A 24697-nucleotide genomic window follows, 5' to 3' on the forward strand; every position below is an offset into this window, starting at 1 on the left:
AATATATGTGTTTCTACTTTGTCTATCAAATGTTTATCTCGTGTTTTTGGAAAATTTTGGATTTTGGCCCACCATAAAAAACTGACTTTTTGGGAAATTCAGTATAAAATCCAAAATTTTCTGTTTATCGAAAAAAACGGAATATATGTTAGAGAAGTGGTCAATGTGTGCACCTACATACCAATTTTTAGAAGAATCGGTTCAAAAATGTGGGAGTTTCTCAATCTTTTATGATGTCACGACACACAAAACTTTCGAAAAAAAATGATTTTTTGGGGAACTTCTAGACCTCATACGGAAACAAAAAATAGCACCATCCGATTCGCCGTGAAAAACTGCATCAGATAGACATCTGTTTAGGTTCTAAACAATCAACTTCAAAATTTGACCTCACTTGACCTGGCCTCGACCTGAAATTCATCCAGATGTGGTCAATGTCATTAATTGAGTGTGCCCATTGAATTCTATGAATAAAATAACTCAACAAACATCTGTCGCACATGCCCTCTTCTATATTTCGTATTTGGTGACCTGACCTGACCTTGACCTTTACATGACATTGTATGTAACGAATCTTGTCTTGGTAGCCTAAGAATACGTTTTGGGCAATCAGTCTCAGTCCATTATTCGGCAACAACGGCGCAAGGTCGATATTGTAGAAACTTGCATTTTATACCCTTAACCTGACCTTGACTTGACCTCTGACCTACTTAAGCAAAAAAAAAAATCGGCTCTTAAGATCCGCCTTGTTGAGAGCTTTTGATTGCCGTTTTCCCCGTCTTTCTACACCCATCGGTTCGGAAGTAAGACAGAGGGGCAGAATCTGCCCCCCTCCCCCCCAGCAGGGCGCGTATGGCTGAATAGCCCAGCGGGGCGCGGGTTAGGTAATCCTCGCCCCGCCAGAAGAAGGATTATGCAACCCTAGGGTTGTTCGCAAACAGCGTAAAAACGGCGTAGCGCAGCCAAATTTGGCAAATATTATGGGACATTCTTTTGGTATATCCCCCGAAAATTTCAAGCCAGTCATTGTGAAAATTTCTGTCACAACAACGGTATATTGGGTAAGATTGGAGTAACTTATCGGAATAACGAAGTTATTGCACACTGCGTAGCTTCAAAATTTGTAGACGTGGCAGTTCCCGCAAAACCTTTTCTGAGTCGAAATAGCAGAACATGACATGATTCTGATCTCATTTGTGGCCATCCTAACATAGCCTCTTGGAATCTTTTTGGAGAAAAGGTGTAAAATTGATGCCTGAAAGTTTGGTGACGATATCTGTAACTCTTTGGGAGCTATCAACAGAAAAAGAGGGGATCCTTTCACCGCAGGACACGGTTTAAAAAGCAGCCCCTCCGTCCATAAACCGGCCATCCTTCATCCCATCCACATTGTTTAATTTCAATATTAAGTTTCCACTTTCCTTCATTTGGACACAGAAATAGTCATTTGTATGCAGTCCTCTATATAGCTATAAGCTATGTAAGTGAAAAATGTCTATTTCCCATCGGCCGGCTCGTCAGCTGACCACGCCCGTCCATCGGCGAATGTCTAGGTCACGGCCCGGCTCCGAGCCGTATAAAGCCGCTCGGGTCCGCAGGTCGGCATCAGTTGATCACACAGCTCCACAGCACACTCAACATGAAGGTAGGTGCCGAGCTGAAACAAATTTGCAACGAGCTACTTGCAAAATAAGTGCCGAGAAGTTATATTACCACTGTTGAAAAATCAAATCTATATAACTATTAGATTTAACGAATATATAGAATCTATTGCAACTTTTTCTTTTAATTAACGTAGGGTAAGAAATCATTCTTCAATTTGTATATCACAGAGCCTCTTAAAACGAGGACTAAATCCCGAATTTAAGTTGCATGGTGGCATGAGTGACATTGCGTAAGGCCAGACATATTCTCAGCGCTGTCTGACAATAATCTCGCTTCATAATGTAACATAACAATTAACAATGGCCCCTGTCCTATGTTTCAGTTCTTCCTGGTCGCCGCCCTGCTGGCCGTTGCCGCCGCCGACAACGCGCCCTCTTACGCGCCCAGGCCCGCCTACCACCCCCAGCCGGCCTACAAGCCTGCTCCCTACCACCAGGAGAGCTACGACCAGCCGCCCAAGTACGACTACAGCTACGACGTCCACGGATACGGAGACTACGAGCCCGTCTTCAACGCCCAGGAGGCGCGTGACGGCTACGCCACCCAGGGATCTTATTCGGTTGTGCTGCCCGACGGCCGTACCCAGACGGTCACCTACCGTGTGGATGACGCCTACTCTGGCAACATTGCTGAGGTCACCTACGAGGGTGAGGCCCGCTACGACGAGTACAAGCCCAGCTACAAGCCCAGCTACCCTCAGCCCAGCTACAAGCCCACCTACAAGCCCGCCTACGGCAACTAAGTCACGAAAACTGGATCGTGTGTTTGAATCAAGACCTGTTTATGCTGTATTTAATGTGTGATGTCCGTTCTCAATAAAGTGATGATACTTTATCACTTCTTTCAAGCATACTCAAAACTAATGCCGGTCCCGTAGCTCAGTCGGTAGAGCGTTGGACACCGCGTGGTGAGAGCACGCGTCCCGGTTACAAAAGTACGGGTTCGATGCGCGACGGGCGCTCGACGTTTATGAGCCTCCTGACAGGTATGGTTGCGGTTGAAGGCAGGCCGTAGTCAGGCGAAGTCAGTGAGGGGACGGGCCGTGCGCGGCCATGTGCGCAAGTTAAACTTTGGGCTTCAAATTCTGTCATAGAACCGGAATTTCGCGATCAGAGGGTAGGGCAGAGTCAACTCAGCAAGCTTGGCTTAGTGAGGGCTCTGTCCTTGTGAATCCTTCCATTAAAAAGGTTCGGTCTACATTGATAAAAAACTAGGCTGAATTCCATAAATAATCCTTAAATGTTTTAGTTATGCAACAATGTCATTAATATGCAAGGAAAATAAAGTCACCGCAAGACCGCAAAACTCAATAAATACGCAAGACTTGAAGGCGAAGGCAGATGCAAAGAGCGCAAAAATGAAAACCTTTGAGTCAATCTGACACAAAGGACAATGGCGTGCAGCATCTGGGCTCGAACTCGGTTGTGACGCACCATTAGCTGTAGTTCACTGATTTCGTGGGCAGCGTCCTCTACAATGTCGCTCAGCTCTCTCAAGCATTGTGTCATGTAACGTTATATCATAATTTTTCGTAAAATTATCCCAAGCCCACAGCAGGGGCGGATCCAGGGGAGGGGGTTTTCGGGGCTAAAGCCTCTATCCGAAAAAAGCTGCCCTGCAGAGTGACGAATCGGAGCGTCGCAACGCCATCGAATCACAATATCCATAAACAACTGCATAGGAAGGGAAAGAGACAGAGGACGCTGTCTTCAAGTTTCGCTTTAGGCGCCCTAATCGTACATTTTGCCGGCCCTCGAGTAGGTGAAAAACATACCGCCCCATTCCATATGACCCCCGCCAAAAATCCCGGATCCGCCCCTGGCCCACAATATTATGGTGATTTGTGATGCTTTGGTGATTGGTGATGCCTGCGTTGATGCCTGCGTTGATATTATCGTTGGGAAGAACCACACCATACAGAAGCACACAATAACTTCCACACAGAACCACACATCTTCTTCAGCCATATCTTGAATATCAATTGGTCTGCGCATTCAGGACGAAGTTTAACCCTCGCCGGCCGAGGGGGGGGGCGGGTGCCCCCCCCCCCCATAGGGTTTTTTCGCGATAGCTCCGAACACGCTGGAGATAGAGAGCTGAAACTTGGCATACCTGACTTTTGATTCAAGCCGGATCTTTTGACACCAACCGCATTTTTGGGTCAGGTCAGGTCACTGACCTATGACGTCATAAGTGAACCTCAGCACGGTCTTCAGATGTCGCAACTTCGCAACGCCCTCACTGCCAGAGGAGATGTCACAGGGAAATGAAACTTGCAGGATCTAGTATCCATTATGAGTCTCACAACTTGTATATCTCGGATTTTTCCCAAAGGTCATATGAGGTCAGGTCATTTTCGTGACCTCACCATTATGAGTCTATGGGGAAAAATGAAAACTGCTATTCTGGCGCCGGGAACGATCTCCAACTATCTCAAGCACACAGAATCGTGATTTGATGCACTCCTTGCAAGGTTAGATGCGTCACTTTTGCAATGTTGACCTTGCGTGACGTCATTTATGACGTCATCAAGGTCATATTAGTTTTTCGTCAATAACTCTTGATCAAATTGAGCTAGCGAGTCGAGAAAGCCACCAATGGACACAGGAAGACCTGCCGAATCGAATGATATGCGACATGACCTCTTTCGACCACCTTCGTGACCTGGGGGCGCTGACCTGACCTTGACCTGAGGTCAACACCCTAAGTTGACCTGACCCAAACAAAAAGTATATCATTCGACGCGCCTGAACGAGACGAACACGATGCTGCCAAAATCGCGGCTCTGCGGCCGTTTTTTTGCGAAGTTATTCACCAAAAACTGAACCGTACCTTGGGCCACTTGACCTGACCTCAGAGGTCACCGGTTGACCTAGGACCTTAAAATCGGGTACCAATCTCTGCGTCTCGTAACGGCGCACACGCTCGTTTTTTCCGCGATGCGCTAGCTCCACCAGGGGCGAAACGGCGAGGGGGGTCGTACCCCCCCTCGGCCGGCGCGTATGTAGAAAACCAATAGGTCCGGCGAGGGTTAAGTTGACGGAGCTGCATACTTGGCTTCAAAAATGTTTCAGACAAGTCACGAACATTTCAACTTTTACACAAGCTCTTTCACAGCGACCCTAGTCCTAAGGGCAGCTGAGGACATGGTGAAGGATCAGTGAATGGCACACCCCTGAATGGCACGCCACTGATGGTCGCCGAGCTGAGCTCGGGGCTAGGTGAACATTTCGAATACCTTTTCTGACCACAAAACGAATAAGAAGTATCTTTTTATTGGACATCAAATTGTGCAGCAATTGTTTGTAAACCCATGCCACTTTGTTATGCTGTGTGTTTATATTAGTGGTGTCATTTTCCAAAAAAATATCTGACCGATACCGACCGAAACCAAAATTTGGGAAAAATTTCCGACCGAATACCGACCGATAACATCCCAAGCCAAAATTTGACCGAAATTTGACCGAAATTCTATTTGCTATGACTCTACCCCAAAATTAAAATATTTGGTAAATTATGATGGAAAATAATGGGAAATGGCATTTCAGTCCAAGTTCAGTCAATTCTTAGCCACTGCAAATTACATTTTGTGGCAGAAGTTACATTGCTAAGGGTAGGAACACATGGACCTAAGCATTTCACAGATTTGGTTAATTAGAATTGTCAAGAATCTACTGTGGTCTATGTAACGAAGAATACTCATTCATGTTGCTAAAGCACGATCAATTAGTAAGTCTAATGGTTGGTAATAGGCATGTTCATGACAACATTCTCTAGGAGAAAAGGCAGAATCAAAACACCACAAAACACATCAACACTGACACTGCTTGGAAACTGGCCTTGAGTCTTGAGATGTGGTCTGAGATACTCTACAAAGAATTTGACACTGAAAATCCGGCTGAAATGGCAGGTATTATGGTAGCTCTGAGCCTGAATTTCGTCCCAAAAATGAAATGAAAATTCATTAAACTGGCACTTTGTCTTATCTTTAAAAGAAAGCACAATACGCAGACAAAATTAATACAAAGTGGCGCAAAATAATAGAAGAACCAAGGATCGACTTTTAAGATCCTCTCTTCCCTAACGAAACGATGTAAGATGATGACGTAATATTTATTTATATGCCCTTTTGGTTGAATTATTGAAGGGAAATTAATTTTCTTGTAGTGAATTACACTCACAATGTTGATTTCATTAGAATTCAATATCGTGTTGGATCATTTACATCAATAAAATCATTCACGAGGCAGCATGTAACAATCCAAAATCTTTTTTTTCCAGCAACTTAATCAGCTGATTTAAAGTCTCTGTTATGGCGCATCTGTTTCGAAATCCTTGATAACCTTGTGTTTGGAGATGATGTGGAAGACTCCAGAAAGCGGACATGGCCGAATCCGTAGTTTTTATCAATATTCCTATTTTTTATGTTGTGGTCGTCTAGATTTCAAACATTTGATGTGGAATAGTAGAACACCTGTGAAATGTAAATGTGATCACTGCTAAGTGCTAAGTGCTAACTGTTCAGTCTTCAGAAACACATTTCAGTAATTCAAGTTCTTTTTGTCCTTGCATTTTTGATGGCTGTATAATGATTTTTGTAGGCAATACTTCTTTGATTACAGGTGATATTTTAACAGTTAGACTGGAATAGAGTCAAAATTGTGTGTACTTGTGGGGCCAACTGAGTCAAAATCAGCCTGCTTGTAGTTGTGGTTGGACAATGGGGTGCTGCTGCCTGCTGGGTGGGATGGCTACTGAAGTTGCCAAAATGTGGCATCTCTTGTAGCCTTTGGGGGAAATTTTGCAACTCTTTGTCATTAACATCCCAATAAATCTCATTTTAACGAGGCAAAAATGGAATACTTTCTCTTTTTGAAAATGGTTTCAATGGCAGGGTGACCGAAAGTGTCAGAATTTTGGGGGGCCTGACCGACCGATTACCGAATCGGTCAGCATATCTTTTCGGTAACCGATTGACACCACTAGTTTATATATCGTGGAGACTTACCTTTACTTGTTATTCATTAATTTTTCCCGCTAGTCTTTCGATAATTTATCGGAGAACGCATGCGGCGGTGACAACAACGCAGTGGAGGTCAGGGAATCAAAACGTTACTTTTTGTGCAAGCATAATTAGTGAATAGGTGACAAGAAGCTATCTTGTCGTGGCATAATCTCTGGTTGGCAAATCTGAGCACACTACGCCTATTATAGTAGGAAAATCCCTTGCAGGAGAAATCAACTGTAATATTCTGCGTCGTTTCATTCTTTGTGGTTCACCCGCTTAAGCGCACGCTAGCAAAAATTCATTCGTGAGACTTATCGTTTGATTAAATTTAAGCATATGGAATTAAATGAACTACATTTCTGATTCACGCTTTGGTTTTTGAGCTGATTGAAGATAAAACTAAATAAGCTTCTTTGACGCATCGCTTGATTGTTTGGCATAGGATTAGACGCCGTATTTATCTCCCCAATAGCGCAAGGACAGCCAGGCACTTAAAGAGTGGCAGCATATAAACCGAAGCGCCAAGCTGCAATCCGACAGGCATTGACAACCAGACCGATCAGTCACCCTACATCAGGGTGCGAAAACCTGCACAGAAGCGTGCACAGTGAAATTGAGCTAAGCAGAATGAAGTGCACACTGCACAGCGATATAATGCGGGTATAACAAGACAATAACTGAAGGATTTCAACAGGTAACCTGATACAATTGAGGAGGACAAAACCTGTTAGCGAGCTAACCATACAATGAGTAAGATTGCAGGGTAAAAGGTGTACCACAACTATTGTGGAGGATGTCATCTTTTTTGCAAACGACCAACGACAATCAATTTCTACCAGTCATGCAGCCAAGTACAGTTGAGAGAAGAACTAAAAGGTCACTGTCGATAACGAGATTGTTCGATACCCATTTTATCTGGGCCAGCTACTGCTCCAGGACAGGTCACGGTCACTGGCACTGCGTGATTCCCGTTCGTCCGCTCCATCGTCCCGCCCCCCGCAGTCTCCACCCATCTGTCGGGCGGGTCCGGTCACGGGCGGCGGTGGGCGGGTTTCGCTCAAAGGGGCGGGGCTGGGTCCGTCTCGCTCGGTGCCCCTGCGGTGCGGTCGTTCTGCGTCGATAGGTCACAGATGGGATTAAGAGGCCGCCGGCGCCCGTTGCACCACGGCGGAGGGCGCAGCTGTCACCGACGCTGGCCGGACGGCCCGCACAAGGTCATGGTCCATATAATAATACGGCGCCGCCGCTGGGCCGGCCGTGGACCACGCCCCACCACGGCCGGGTCACGGCCCGGCTCCGAGCCGTATAAAGCCGCTCCGGTCCGCAGGTCGGCATCAGTTGATCACACAGCTCCACAGCACTCTCAACATGAAGGTAAGTGCAAGGTAGAAACAAATCTGCAACAATCTACAAGAGCAGAAACTAGAAAGTTATATTGCAAGAAAAGAAACATCTAACTATGTGTCTCCTTAAATCAATTTTATTCTAGTTCACAATAGAATCAATAACTTTTTCGTTTAAGAAACATAATTATCCATCCCGATCATTTATAAATGGCCTCATTGTATAACCTGCCTAAATATTTTGTGCACTACAGCAATAGGATCACGGGAAAACGTGTCATGACAAGTGCTGTTCCTTGTGCTTCAGTTCTTCGTGGTTGCCGCCCTGCTGGCCGTTGCCGCCGCCGACAGCGCGCCCTCCTACGCGCCCAGGCCCGCCTACCACCCCCAGCCGGCCTACAAGCCCGCTCCCTACCACCAGGACAGCTACGACCAGCCGCCCAAGTACGACTACAGCTACGACGTCCACGGATACGGAGACTACGAGCCCGTCTTCAACGCCCAGGAGGCGCGTGACGGCTACGCCACCCAGGGATCTTACTCGGTTGTGCTGCCCGACGGCCGTACCCAGACGGTCACCTACCGTGTGGATGACGCCTACTCTGGCACTGTTGCTGACGTCACCTACGAGGGTGAGGCTCGCTACGACGAGTACAAGCCCAGCTACAAGCCCAGCTACCCTCAGCAGAGCTACAAGCCCACCTACAAGCCCGCCTACGGCAACTAAATTCTTAATTCCACACAGTCCCCATAACGAGCTGGTTATTTGATATCTGTACCTGATTGCACGGTTGAATGTGAATGCCAAATGTGTGTTTATGTGTGCTTGCGTGCGCTTGTGGAGTGCCTCGTATTTATCGTGTGGGTGTGAAACATGATAATACAAACTTCGCACAGTCAACTAGGATTTGAAGGAATGTTCATCTGCACGGATTCGCAGTCGACAAGCTACTTAAGAAGTTCTAAAAACATAAATTAAAGTGAACATAAAATTTTATCAACGTACATAAATAAGAAATGAAAACTTGAACCTTTAAAGTAATACGCTTACTCACTCTCGCATCGGACTATCGCGTGCATGCCATATTTTGCAGCATTTAGTCGGTTTGCGGCAGGACGGGATTACACCAAAACGTATGGTTTTTAAAACCAATAAAACAAGGCCCTAACACATACAGTAAAACGCCTTTCGGGGCGACAAACGAACGAGCGAGAGGGTGAGCCTTACACGTGCGGAATTGCGAGGGGTACAGTCCACAGCAGAAGTAATGTGGGGTTTCAGTCATGGGTATGTTCTGCTTCTGAAGCTTAGGAACGATTAGCCAGACTACAATGAAACTTTGAATGTAGCTTATATGTATCGTCACCCTTGCAGCTGCAACTTTAGCTATTGACATCTTCTTTTCGATCACTCCGCATTAAACAATCGCCAGTCTAAGCCAACCGTTGAGATTGGTAAAACCCTACATTACTTTAGCGGTGGGCTGTACTTCCAAATGACTTGGCACGGCGCCCCACTAACCGGTCTCAAGCGATGTGCCAAATTTGAGCGCAATCGGCCCAGGCGTTCTTCAGATCAGGGCCTCGTTTCATAGAGCTCTGCCGTAACTTACACCTTTCCGCAATTAACACCCTTTCAAGCTACGGAGCGTAAATAAAGCCGTTTTATAAAGCCACAAGTCTGGCCACAACTGGATATGTTTACACCTCCGTAACATAAGCACGTTTGCGTAGTTGCCTTTAATTATGAAGCGTCCTACAAATTAGAATTTTATGTCAACACTAATTTTTAAAAAGAAATTATTAACAAAAATGTTGCTTTTAAATCGTTAAAAATATTTATGAAAAAAATATGATCTTGCTGGTCATACTTTATTGAATCAATATATTGTAAAAAAAAACATAAAGCCAGCTTAAGCAAAAGTACCTAGCTGCAAAAGTGGCGCGGTGCGGCGAATAAACAATATTCCGATAGTGGCAAGGCCATAAAAGCGACTGGTAGGTACAGAAGATTTGCAGTTTCTTGGCTCTTCATTCTCCTTCACCGAGCTCAACATGATCAATTAGACCAAAAATGTCCATACCATTAACTTCGAATCTTCACATTAATTCAAATTCACGCAACAAATGTGTTCGTTGTTTACACCACTGATATCAAGAACTTGATAAAGCCGCCTCTGACAGCTTCGTAACATGCTACGAAGGCACCAAAACTACTTCGTAAATGTTCAAATAGTTTCTAAATTCGAATTCAGCTCCAAAAACTAGCCTAGTAACATATAAAGCTCGAAAAAGTGAACCGAGGTCACCAAAGGTCATTGACCTGACCTGACCTTCAGGCGACCTTGACATCCACCTAAATGCATGGGAGCAACATCAAATCACATGTTTTAACGTTTGAAACCACGAGAAGCTTGCAAACGCGCGGCTAATGCGAGCCGAAATACGCCGCATCACGATTCCGGCCAAACATGGCCTCGAGAAATAGGTTACGGGTCAAAGGTCACTTGGGTCAGGGTCATGAAATTTTCCTTGTTACTACTACAGAGGTCTCAGCCAGGGAAAATCGCTGTTCTCAAAGGGGAGGGACCTCAGCCAGTCACTACTCGATTCTGACAGCGATGAGTGAAATGCCGGAGCCGCTAGCCCAGTGACGTTAAAGGGACCCTCCCGCCTTCAAAAAGGTTGACGAATTGGCATAAAGGTGATGTATCGCGATTCACAAAGAGCAAAAATAAATGTCTATCAAATTTCACCAAAAATGTTCACCGGTTTTTGAGACATTACACAGATGAGATTAAGATGAGATATTATACTTTTAATTTTGTTCATTTTGGGGGGCCTCTGCTGTTCCTATGACGTCATTAGTAAGCAATAATGTGGTATCTTAAAAGTGCGGCAGATGTTGCGCGCAAACAGTATATACCACCACTGCTTCACAAATATGCTAGAATACGATTTTAAAATCGCTAGATCTGACGATCTGACGCTGACGTCACTAATTCAAAGGGGGCATTCAAATGCATTAGTCCCTCTGAATCCAAAGTGCTGCAACTTTGAAATAAAATATCTCCGAATTAAAGCCTTTCTCGATGTTGTGAGTGCCCAAACCGGTAAGTGCAAGCCAGGGACCCAAATTTGGCTACCTCAACTCAAAACTAATGTTAACCCGCGCCCCGCTGGGATGGGGCAGAATCTGCCCCCCTCCCGTTTTTCGCCAATAACTTCTAAACGCGTTACGCCAGCGACGTCAAACTTTCAGTACCTTATCATACATCAATTTGACACGTTCCCTGAAAATTTGAGCGAAATCCGTCGGAATTTTTTTTTGAGAAATTGACGTTTTAGTGACGTCATGTTCGCCATTTTCGCTTAAAAAACGGCAAAATTTCAAACGCCGCTAACATCTTCATTTTTAAAGGAATCAAGACGTATCAAAAAAGGTTATACGTGATTCTACGTTGTCTATCAAATGCTTATCTCGGTTGTTTTGAAAATTTTGGATTTTAGCCCAAATTTTTTTCAAAAAACTGACTTTTTTGGAAAAATAATTATAAATCCAAAATTTTGAGTGTATCGAAAAAACCGGAATATATGACAGAGAAGTGGTCTATGTGCACCTACATACCAATTTTTAGAAGAATCAGTTCAAAAATGTGGGAGTTATTCAAAATTTTATGACGTCACGACATACAAAACTTTTGAAAAATGATTTTTTTGAAGTTCTAGACCTCGTACGGAAACAAAAATAGCACCATTCGATTCACCGTGAAAAACTGCATCAGATAGACACCTTTTTAGGCCTTAACAACCAACTTCAAATTTTGACCTCACTTGACCTGACCTCGACCTGACATTCATCCAGAGGTGGTCCATATCACTTATTGAGTGTGCCTATTGAATTCTATGAATAAAATGACCCATAAAACATGTGTCGCACATGCCCTTTTCTATATTTTGTTTTTGGTGACCTGACCTGACCTGACCTGACCTGACTTTGACCTTGACCTTTGAATGACATTGTATGCAACGAATGTTGTCTTGGTAGTCTAAGAACACGTTTTGGGCAATCAGTCTCAGTCCATTCTTCGGCAACTACGGTGCAAGGCCGATACTGTAGAAACTTGCATTTTGTACCCTTGACCTGACCTTGACCTGACCTCTGACCTACTTAAGCAAAACAAATTTGGGCTCTTAAGATCCGCCTTGTTGAGAGCTTTCGATTGCCGTTTTCCCCGTCTTTCTACGACCATCGGTTCGGAAGTTAGACAGGGGGCAGAATCTGCCCCCCCCCCCCCCCCCAGCAGGGCGCCTATGGCTGAATAAAATAGCCCAGCGGGGCGCGGGTTAAAATGGGATGGTCACTTTATTCCCTGGGCCCTGACAAGACTGTGGTGCCCCTGACAAGCCTGAAGTGCCTCCGCTCCGACAGGTCCGTGCCCTGTGGTGCCTCTGACAGGCCCATGGTACCCCTGCGAGGCCGGTGGTGCCCCTGGCAGGTCTCTGGTGACCCCTGAGGTGCCTTCAAAAGAGGACGTGGGGCCATCAGAAGCGGCTATATGAGCGCCCCTGCGAGGCCGGTGGTGCCCCTAGCAGGCCTCTGGTGACCCCTGAGGTGCCTTCAAAAGAGGACGTGGGGCCATCAGAAGCGGCTATATCACCGTTGGCATTGGGCCAGGAACTGCATGGGCCTCTGCTGTGAGTTGTGACCCAAAATAAGGCTCTCGAATGTCGAAATGGGACCTTCAGAGACAGGTAGGGACCCTCACCTCAACGGCCTGAGGCCGTAGGCACCCAAAAAGCAGTCGGAGTCCCCCAGATGCCGAAATAGACCCATTTTGCGCCCTTGGAGGCCAGCGCGGGCCCTCATAGGTCGATGTGAGCCCTCTGAAGCCGGTGAAAAACCTCAAAGGCCATCATAAGACCATCGGGCCACTGGCCAGTATGGGACTCGATGGGCAATTTCGACCTTTGGAGACCGGCGTGGGCCCCAGGGACGTACCCAGGGGTTGGGGCCAGTGTTTGCCATGGGCCGGTGATCACCAGCATTTCTACACCACGCGAAACACCGCCAACTGCCAACTGCCGCGCCACAAACACGTGCCAACAACAGTTTTTTTTAAGGTCGACTCCGTTCGCGCAACTTTTGACTGACCCTCACTGCTACCATATTGCTTCCATATTATGCTGCGCAAAGCTTATCTTCACCAAGTGGCTAAAAACCTCCATCAAGGTACATTTTCTTAGCAATTTGCCTCCAATTTTCTTAGCAATTTGCGTCCATGCTCTTCTGACGTTTTTTTTTTGTTTGGGGGGGGGGCAAACAGGCCACTTTAGGCCTGGGGGCATGGCCCCAAATGCCCCCCCCCCCTGGATCCGCCAGTGCACTTCAAGGCTTTATCATCAGCTGACAGGGCTCCCAATCGAACAAAAAAAGGCAACGCAGCGACGCAGGTTTCAGACATTGCACGCAGAGAAAAGAAGAAGCGCTCGGCGCAGGCTGAGATTTCATGAAGCGGTTGAAGATAAGTAACCAATTTGCATTCTCCTCTGCACCAGACCCATTTCATTAAATATCTACAGACGCATCGTTAGCTAGTCGTGATCCGACACCTCCTCCAATGGAACCCGCTCTCAACGTGACTGACAGAAAACACGCAAATACAGCGTCAACAACAAACTACCCCGATATCTCCCGGCATCCCCGATCACGATCGGTCGACTCCGACCTAGGGGAATAGCCCATCGTCGGTCACGCTGATGTCAGTCGTACGCCGCTGTGACCATATCACACCTCTCTGGCCACCATCAGCCACGTCGTCCGTCACCGACGCCGCAGATCGACGGCTGATCGCAATCAGAGCCCCTAATGAGCATGTGCGGATTAATTTACGATTATGTAGAGTGGCGAAATGGCCCGGTCGGGTCACGCGCTGCGTCGTCAGCGCTGAAGGACGTGACATCTGCCCTCAGCGCTGACCCCGCCCGGTCGGAATCTGATCGCACGGGCTCGTGCGCCAGCGCGTGCGACGCATCTACATAATTCACCGGAGACATTGAGTGGGTAACGACAACAAAATTTATAGAGACGCACGGTAGAGGTGATGTTTCAAGCACGGCTGAGGAATATGCATTAGGAGTTACTTGATAGCGTGATATGCACTTGAAAACACAACTTCCCGTTGGTCTCGAACAACTCTTCACAATCGAAAACAGTTATGCCTTCGTTTTGACAAGTTGGAACTACAGCCTTAGCCGCCTGATTTACTCGGCCCAGCTCTGGGGAGTCCCAGGAGTTTCACCTCAGTTCTGCTGATCGCCGTAGCCACACTGTCCTAGCTCTGATGAAGGTGAATCAGCTTACTCCGCAGTTGGATCGCATCCGGTCCCCGTACTGATGGCCGCCGCAGCAGCTCGGCCTCAGATCTGTCCCCTCAGCGGCTCGAAGTCATTTCTGTCACCACAGCGGCGCGGCCACCCAGCGCGCACTCCGACCGCGGTCCCGGCCGGCTCCCGACGTCGATAACCCTGCCGCTCCGATACCATCTGGTCGACCGGCGCTCACGCGTCGGCCCCTGATCAGGGGGCACCCGAGGAGGGGTCGCGACCTGACCGGGAAGGGGTCGCGACCTGACCGGGCGCTTTGGCCGCGCCGTGCCGGCCACCAGTCCGGACCTATATAGGCGGTCACCGCTCTGCAGAGGCCATCAGTCCGAGTACAGTGGATTCTGAGCGCAGGGGTGTTCCGTCCCCAGTCCCTAGAGCAGCGAATCGAACACCAGCCACAATGAGGGTGAGTTTCCAGTGGGAATTTCTCGGGAAAAGGGGTTTTGTGGAATTCGCGTAGTCTAGGTCACGGACATGTGATAAATAACATCATGATTATTATTTTGTGATTGGGCCGATGATAGCAAAGACAAGTTTGAAGTCAACAAAGTCATTTCTTTCCATATTTCTATTCTGACGTTAACTTATGTCCGTTTCTTGCAGGGATTGACGATATTCGTCATAGCGCTGGGAGTGGCGGCCACTGAAAAACTGTCAACCTCGTCTGCTTCGCACGACCATAGATCGACTGAAACCGCGGCGCAACAGCATCCGACACATACAGCGGCATCTCAGAGACAAAGTGCAGCTGGTTCTAGCTACAAAGAGCCAGCAACAGGATACCAGCAGCCATCAACCAGCTATGACAAGCTAGCGAATTCTTACAAGGAACCCTCCGACAGCTACCAGCAACCTGCATCAAACTACCAGGCACCGGTATCGGACTACAAAGAACCTTCTTCCAGTTACCAGGCACCATCATCGGACTATAAAGACCCTTCCTCCAGTTACGAGACAGCCTCAACCAGCTACCAAGAACCGTCTTCGGGCAATAAAGAACCTTCTTCTAGTTACCAGCAGCCTGCATCAAGTTATCAAGCACCGTCTTCGGACTATAAAGAACCTCTTTCCAGCTATCAAGCGCCTGCATCAAACTACCAGGAGCCGGCTTTAGCCTATAAAGAGCCTTCTTCCAGGTACCAAGCACCCTCTACCAGCTACCAAGCACCTTCTTCGGACTATAAAGAACCTCTTTCCAGTTACCAAGAACCCGCATCGAACTATCAGGCACCGGCATCAGAATATAAAGGACCTTCCAAATACCAAGAACCCGCAAATAGCTACCAAGCACCGTCTTCAAACTACAAAGAACCTGCTTCCAGTTACGAAGAGCCTTCTTCTGGTTACCAGCAACCAACTGGTGACTACAAAGAACCCGCAACCGTCTACAAACAGCCAACATCCAGCTACGTCCCCACACCAACTGTGATATACCGACAGCCAAGCTCCCAAGAGACTGCCACTAGCTACCGGGTACCTTCAGCAAGTTACGCGGCCCCGACTGCGACACCCGCGTACAATGTGGCGGTTACCCAGACCAAGATAGCATCTGGCTACCAACAACCCACGTCCAGCTTCTCATCACCCACAGCGCACTCACAAGGCAGTAACTCGGCAAAGTATGAATACAGATATCGAGTCGACGGAGATGGGTACACATCACCCAAGTTCAGCGCACAGGAGGCGCGTGACGGATACGCCACCCAAGGATCTTACTCGGTTGTGCTGCCCGACGGCCGTACCCAGACGGTGACTTACACAGTAAACGGTGACCAGGGCTATGTGGCTAAGGTGACGTACGACGGTGAAGCCATGTACCCAGATGCTACCAAAAAGAAAACGTATGAAACGGTAGCCACTTACAGGCCCAAACCTTCCTACCAGTCATCCACTCCCAAAGCCCCAACTCAGATCTATCAGTCCGCCGCTACACCGGCTTTACCATACCAGCCCGCCCCTACACCCGATCCCTCCTACCAGCCGGCACCCTCCCCCAACCAGCAGTATAAGCCCGCACCCACACCCGCCCCCTCCCCCAACCAGCAGTATAAGCCCGCGTCCACACCCGCTCAGACCTATCAACCCGCTCCAGAGCCCGCTAAAGTTTACCAGTCTCCCTCGAAACCCGCTCAAGCGTACCAGCCTCTCTCCAAACCGGCTGAAAGTTATAGTCCCCCTGCCAAGCCTGCTACAGCCTACTCATCTCCTCCGAAAAATGCCCCAGCCTACGAGTCTCCATCCAAGCCCACTGAAAGCTACAATGCTCCCGCTAAACTTAAACAATCCTATCAGTCACCTTCCAAACCATCCTCATCTTATCAGTCTCTATCCAAACTTTCTGAGAGCTACCAGCCTCCCTCTAAGCCTGCTGCGACCTACCAACCTGCCCCAGCCTACACCCCTAAGCCTACAGCAAAGCGTCCTGCTTACAGCAACCCCAATTATAAACCTGCTCCCACCTACCCACCGTCCTACCAGCCCGAGCAGACATATCCTGCACCTTTGCCTGCCTACGGATGAGCATCGCCCTTCCTCCGATATCAACTAGGTGTGGCACTGTAAATAATCGAAAACAGGTTCGCGTTTTATAATAAATCCCAACATTCCGTCACCACGCAAATAGGCACGTGACAGCGCGAATAACATATTCATTGTTTTGTGGGTGAGGTTTGGTTTGAGGGTTGATTGATAAATACAACTGTTGTCAGCTATGAAATTGTTTGTGAAAGCGATTCCAGACAGCGTGTATGCTCGCATGACTAGTGAGTAGTGCAAGTACGTTTATGAGGAGCAAGTATTTTCGTGTTCAAAACTCCACCTAGCAGAAATGTAGCTTATTGAAATGCATGAGCCATTCAGACCCTCGCTGCACTCAGAACAGTGCGCAGCTCCATTTTGGAGCCTACTCAGACCGGCACTGACCCCCACATAATATCAAGGGGCCAAGACCGGTGACCCACCTGCCGGAGGTGTCTCTCGATAATTTCAACTGGGTGGGCGGGCGGAGTTCACTGACCCCTCTCAGAAGAACATACCTGAAACAAAGAAAGCAGATGGTTAGAAAAAAGATTGTCGTTTGCAGAAAAAGGATTGTTCGAAAAACTCGCTTTTTCTCCTTCTAAGCCATCATAGACAATGGCAAGCTTACGCGTCCACAAGCTACGCACATGTGGATGTGGTATCGTACAAACATCAGATTCAACCGCTTCATCCATAAATTTATTGGCAAATAATTGACGGGTTAAACCCAAGCCTCTTCATTCGGCTCGAGCAATAATACCCCTCAATTCTCATTCATAGCCACTTGTGTTCTTTTTGGGCCGTTTCGGTCCAATGAGACTATTCTAGGGCCCATGGGATGAGAGGATAAGACGGAGACAATAGATCGAGTCGACCACCGGCTTGTGCGCAGCAGTGGCTGAGCCCATCCCCATGGGACTCAGCACAGCCTCGCCCTGGTGGGACAGTACGACCGGACACCCGCCCGGCGCCCACCCACCTGCGCGCTGCGCGCTGCTGGCGCAGCGCGACGCCAGCGCTAAGCGGCGCGGCGCCGAACTAGAAACTCAGTACATCAAACAGATGGCGCCAGACAGTCCAGTGCAGGCAATGCACTAACGTGGCACTAACCTTCTGAGCAATATGTACCGCTTCAGCGGAACAAACTTTCCGAAAATCCTACCACAAAAAAAAATCATAGCTAATCATTAGGGTGTCCCAAATTTCACGAAGTTTTCCAATTCGCTTAGGATACACCGGGATCCCGTTCCTTGGTTCATTTGAACCTTACACACCAATTTATAGAGTAAACTACCGGTAAACAAGGTTGCCGCTAGTGCTCTGAAGTTTTATTTGCATTTTGGTGTTATATGATAGTGCAGCGTTGTAGTCTCCGAATGCAAAATGGGAAATATGTGTGAACAACGTAGCAATATTACCTTCTCCGATGCTCAATGATGCTCAGATCCCACACACATTGCACAATGATGAATATCCGGGTATATGTACGCATACATACGTGTTTAACTGTGTGTGCGCGTGCCCGTATGCCTCCGTGCGTGTGTGTATGTGTGTATGTGTGTGTGTGCGCGCGCGCGACTGCGTGCGTGCCTACTGGAGAGAAGGCAATGCCCGTTTTAATCTTGGTGTGAGTAATCTTTTAATCTTCATGTGCCGCTGATTTTGTTAAGGAGTAAGTGATCAAATAAAGGTATCAGGTTGTTACTTCAAATGTCTCGCTTCAGTTCGAAAAGTCTGAGGCAATGGCGCACCACATAAACGCAGATTGAACAGAATCAAATTTACATTGCAGCTATGGGTATTAAGTTCACCGTACCCTGTCCTGAGACCGTCCACGCGCAACATCACCGTACCCTGCTCCGAGATCCGTCTAAACAAACATCATGCCTTGCTCTGAAAACCGTCTGAAACATCGTACCCTATTCTGAGATGCGTCTAAAGCATCGTACCCCATTCTGAGATCCGTCTTAAACATCATACACTGCTCTGAGATCCGTCTAAAACATCCTACACTGTTCTAAGGCCCAGCTACACTCTAAAGTCTACACATAACGTCATCGCAACTTGCTATAATATCTGTCTACCACTACAGACCCACGTGGTCCTTCTTGGTGTGACCGTAAAGCGACCTGTGCCATGCCACCACCTGGGCCAGCGCCTGCAGCTGGTCCTCATCTTTCGTTCTGTCCATCATCTCCTGTGCCAGCTTCACTCCGCGATCCGCTCCCTCATTCACAACTGCCAGGCTGTTGTATTTGTGAACTGCGTTGTAACCTGAGATACTTTTCCATTTTTGACAGGCTCTTGCAACCATTTGAGGGCGCACTAATCCAGAATCTGGATGAGTGCGCCCTCGAATGGTTGCACCGGGCACCCGGCTATGAGAATCATAGGCACTCATCCATAATATGGATGAGTGCGTTGTGAATGATGTTGTGAATGATGGAGCGGATCGCGGAGTGAAGCTGGCACAGGAGATGATGGACAGAACGAAAGATGAGGACCAGCTGCAGGCGCTGGCCCAGGGGGTGGCATGGCACAGGTCGCTTTACGGTCACACGAAGAAGGACGTTACATGGGTCTGTAGTGGTAGACAGATATTAAACAGAGTGCGATGACGTTACGTGTAGACCGTAGAGTGTAAATGGGCCTCAGAGCAGTGTACGATGTTTAAGACGGATCTCAGAATGGGGTACGATGTTTTAGACGCAGCTCAGAATAGGGTACGATGTTTCAGACGGTTTTCAGAGCAAGGCATGATGTTTGTTTAGACGGATCTCGGAGCAGGGTACGGTGATGTTACGCAAGGACGGTCTCAGGACAGGGTACGGTGAACTTAATACCCATAGCTGCAATGTAAATTTGATTCTGTCCAATCTGCGTTTATGTGATGTGCCATTGCCTCAGACGGTTCGATCTGAAGCGAGATATTTGAAGCACTAACCTGAGACCTTTATTACGGAGCGAGCGAAGCGAGCGTAGTCTTTCCTTAGATTAAAGGGACCCTCCCACCTTCAAAAAAGTTTATGAATTGGCATGAAAGTGATGTCGCTCGGTTCAGAAAGAGCGAAAACGAATAGGTATCTACCAAATTTCACCGAAAAATATTCACCGGTTTTCAAGATATTAGACTTTTACTTTTGTTTACTTTTTTGGGATCTCCGCTGTTTCTAGCGACTTTATTTTAGAAGTGCGGCGTTTGCGGCAGATGTTGCGCGCAAATAGCATACACCACCACGTGCTACAAAATGTTTTAGTCAAACATTTAAAAATCGTTAGATATCTGCGCTGACGTCACACATTCAGAGGGGTATTCCTAAGCATTAGCCCCTCTGAATCAAAATGCTGCAATTTTGAAATTCAATATTTCCGATTTAAGGCATTTCTCGATGTTGTGAGTGCCGAAACCGGTAATTGTGAGCCAGGGACCCCATTTTGGCTATCTCAACTCAAATCTAATGTTAAGGTGGGAGGGTCCCTTTAACGGAAATTTCTGAGTATGAGCGGCCGGCCGGCCGACCGGCCGGCCGGCCGGCCGGCGGACGCTTTTGCGAGGCTTATATCTCAGCAACCACTTGACCGATTTACACGCGGTAATTTTTGTAGGGTAGCTTCATTCCTTCTACCAAGTATTGGACTATTCTCGATGCATGTGGGTGACCCCTTATGCACGTGCCACGTGCAAAACGAAGAGGTGTCAGTTTTGTAATTGCTGCAATATCTCGGTAACTACTTAGCCGATTGCGCTGAAAGTTGGCATGTAGGTAGGCAGCCACTAGGCACTGCATATCCATGTGCCAGAGTTGAGGTGCTGCTGCACGTGCGCACGTGGAGGGGTCGTTTCCAGATCTCGAGAACGGCTGGACCGATGGCGCTCAAATTTGGTACACGGTTAGGGACCAGTAAGTAGGGTGCCGTGCACAAGTCAGTTGGGACCCATTTTGCACGTGCGCACGTGCAGGGTGTCGCTTCCAGATCTCGAGAACGGCTGGGCCGATTGTGCTCAAATTTGGCACATCGCTAGAGACCGGTTAGTAAGGTGCCGTGCGCAAGTCAGTTGGAGGTACCCCCTCGAAATTTCGCACGTGCAAGGCCCACCCTCTCGCTCGCTCCGTTACTCGCCCCAAAAGGCGTTATACTGGTTTGATCTCTTACTCCTAAACGAAATCAGCAGCACATGAAATCACCCACACCAAGATTAAAACTGGCATTGCCTTCTATCCGGTAGGCACGAACGCAGTCGCGCGCGCGCGCGCGCACACACACACATATATACACACACGCACAGAGGCATACGGGCACGCACACACACAGTTTCACACGCATGTATGCGTACATATACCCGGATTTTCATCATTGTGCAATGTGCGTGGGATCTGAGCATCACTGAGCATCGAAGAAGGTAATATTGCTACGTTGCTTACACATATTTCCCATTTTGCATCCGGAGACTACAACGCTGCACTATCATATAACACCAAAATGCAAATAAAACTTCAGAGCACTAGCGGCAACCTTGTTTACCGGTAGTTTACTCTATAAATTGGTGTGTGATGTTCAAATGAACCAAGGAACGGGATCCCGGTGTATTCTAAGCGAATGGGAAAACTTCGTGAAATTTGGGACACCCTACTAATCATGACACAGGTCAGTCGAATCTGTAGTAAAACAAAACCGCAAAAACAAGAAAAATTGGGATTATATCAATAAAGACATATAAATTTCACATGCCTATCATTTACTGAGACTGACCAATAATATCAAACCCCGAAAGCTAACGTCTCTTTGAATACCCAGACCTACCGACTCTTGCCCTTATCACCTATAGGTACTGTTAACTCCGGATAAGAAAAAAAAACTGAAGGTATGGAAGTGTGGCTCACAAAAACAGGCTCGTTTTTCACGTCAACAATAAACGGCGTTGCCAGGATGGTATGAAGTTCCATACAATCATAAGATTTGACATATTTTATAAGGGACAAAAATGTGGCAGCCAGCCGTCGTAGAGTTAAATTCATCCAGATGACTAGCGTTATCAAATAAGCATGAAACAGCAACGGTGGTGCGTTGAAACCCTGTCGAACACTTGCAACAGAAGGGCAAAAATGAGGCTTAAAATGATAAAGGTTTACACGCACTTCCACCTCAGGGTCAACCCATATACCATTCACCGAAAGCGTTGCGAAAAAGGACCATGGCGACTACAAAAACAACAAATTTTAAGTGGCATGCTTCAACCTCGTCGTGTTAACGATACCCTAGTAAGGTTACCTTATGGGTCGTAATTTACGATAAATAAGATCATTTCAGCACCATAATTGCAATATACATTGGTTTGGTTCCTGTTCCCTCTCACATACATTTGATGCGTTTGAACAGACATGCCACATTTCCAACTGTAATTAATGACCCAGGGTCGGTCACTGCTTGCCCCACGGCCGACCGTCCACCATCAGTCCCGGTACGGTCTCTCACTCCTCCCCTCTCGCCTGGCGCTGCGCCGCCCCCGGCAGGGTCACCACCACTGGCGGTCACCGCAGCTGGACCGTGTATAAAACACGGCTCCACACCGCACCCACCATCAGACGATCACACACCGCCAAACTACCAATAACATGAAGGTGAGGGGACGGGAAAACCATTTGAATATAAGAGTGAATTCAAGGCGCTGTGGTAGCGTTCTTTCAGATCCAGAGCTTTAAAAACTCGTGTTTAGCAATGAGTATATTAAAGATGTTTTCATGCAAAAGAAATATCGAACTTGCATTGATTATGATGTTCTCGTTTCAGTTCTTCGTGGTTGCCGCCCTGCTGGCCGTTGCCGCCGCCGACAACGCGCCCTACACCACTCCGGCGCCCACCTACGCCCCGACCTACAAGCCCACCTACGCGCCCAGGCCCGCCTACCACCCCCAGCCGGCCTACAAGCCCGCTCCCTACAAGCAGGAGAGCTACGACCAGCCGCCCAAATACGACTACAGCTACGACGTCCACGGATACGGAGACTACGAGCCCGTCTTCAACGCCCAGGAGGCGCGTGACGGCTACGCCACCCAGGGATCTTACTCGGTTGTGCTGCCCGACGGCCGTACCCAGACGGTCACCTACCGTGTGGATGACGCCTACTCTGGCCTCATTGCTGACGTCACCTACGAGGGTGAGGCCCGCTACGACGAGTACAAGCCCAGCTACAAGCCCGCCCCGGCCTACAAGCCCGCCCCGGCTTACAAGCCCGCCCCAACCTACAAGCCCGCCCCTACCTACAAGCCCACCCCCGCCTACAACTAGAGCCAAGTCAATATTGAGCTTACTTTAATGTTTGCCAACGCGTGCAGTGTCTCTTATGTATGCCTGTGTATTTATTGAAAAGCGAATGCGAGTCAATAAAAAAAAATGATTACACGCATATGGTGCGGATGAGATGTCAACATGAAAGATAAGTGTCCAAATGTGATGAAGTGACGTACCGACTAAAGAAAATGGTCATACGAGCAACGTACGACTATAAGACTTTATATAGCAAGATCTTAACGTAGCTGAACAATGCTTGATTCCACCCGATGGCGAAAAATCACATAAATGGATCTGTTTCTACTAAACACCTTTGTGCAATCTGTCAACCTCCAAATTCGCCCTTCTTAACCCAGATTCTGACCTGGCGTTTACATTATCCCCTGCTCAAATTGGCGTCACACGACACAGACGATACTCCCATACAACACCAATAAAACTGGCCAGAAAATATGCGTCGCATGACGAATAACAATATGCTATGCAAACACCTTTTATAAGCCGTTTGCTATTGGAACATGTTCGAAATCGCCTAGTCAGTACTCAGTTCAAATTGGCAAAAGCATAACCAACACTGGGTCCACTTGAGCCCTGCTCTAAATATGCTAAATTTCGAGTTTGCACTGTCGTTTGACATACGAAGTTCAAACTTAGGAACGCTGCGGCCTCTCTGATCTCGCAAATACCTTTCAGAGATGATTAGCTAGAGAGAAGGGTGGGGGGGCGGCGTTATACTCCGTTTACTCGGTCAGACCCGCACTTAGCTAAGCACAGGTATCCTAACCAGCTGCAACTGACTAATTGTGACTTACTGAATGAAATACAAATACGTTCAACAAGGTTAGCCCGCGCCCCGCTGGGGTCTGCCGAGCAACGCGCCCTGCTGGGGGGGGGGGGGGCAATTTGGCCCACCCCGGTAAGATCTCGAGAACCACGCAACATAGCGACAAGCGGCAAGCGGTGTTGGATAGCCCTACCAGCGAACTACCTTGTGACCCAGTTTCATTCACCTAGGTCAAACCGATGACGTCACAGGTCAGGTCAAATGCCGAATTTTCACCGTTTCCAGGCATTTCAAGAAATAAATGCGTTATAAAATCGAGTAAAATGCATTTCATTGAAAATCATCGGTGGGGAAATGTTCGTCAAACACATATTCTGCTATATGAGGTCACGGATACCATGTCAGGTCACAGAGGTCTGGTCACTGAGGGTAACAATATGAAAATAACATGTGATGCATGTTTTATGGTCCATTTTATATCCCAAATACGATTATGTGGGTCAGGTGGCCTTTGGGGTCAGGTTAGATTATGTTCTGGTGAAGGTCAGGTCAAGGTCAGGTCAAATTAGGTCAAATTTCAAAGTTGATATTTTTGCATAAAATGAGTATCGATTCGATGCAGCTCGTCACGGGGAGTTCAACGGTGGTCTTTGTTTTGAGCTACGTGGTCTAGAATTGCCAAAAATTGAGTTAAAATAT

The 24697-nt window shown here is 47.6% G+C and overlaps 1 protein-coding gene across 1 annotated transcript; it reads left to right on the plus strand.

Annotated features, from left to right (window-relative positions):
* The first annotated feature begins 1616 nt into the window (after positions 1–1616).
* LOC122373361 (adhesive plaque matrix protein-like) lies at positions 1617–23325 on the plus strand. Its single transcript, XM_043351335.1, has 5 exons — positions 1617–1645; positions 8324–8740; positions 15844–16406; positions 17871–18009; positions 22714–23325. The coding sequence occupies exons 1-5, from the start codon at positions 1640–1642 to the stop codon at positions 23209–23211; spliced, it is 1623 nt and encodes a 540-aa protein (XP_043207270.1). The 5' UTR covers positions 1617–1639; the 3' UTR covers positions 23212–23325.
* Positions 23326–24697: the final 1372 nt, after the last annotated feature.

The sequence above is a fragment of the Amphibalanus amphitrite genome, unplaced genomic scaffold (assembly GCF_019059575.1).
Source record: "Amphibalanus amphitrite isolate SeventyFive unplaced genomic scaffold, NRLGWU_Aamphi_draft 001483F_arrow, whole genome shotgun sequence".
Classification (NCBI taxonomy): Eukaryota; Metazoa; Arthropoda; class Thecostraca; order Balanomorpha; family Balanidae; genus Amphibalanus; species Amphibalanus amphitrite.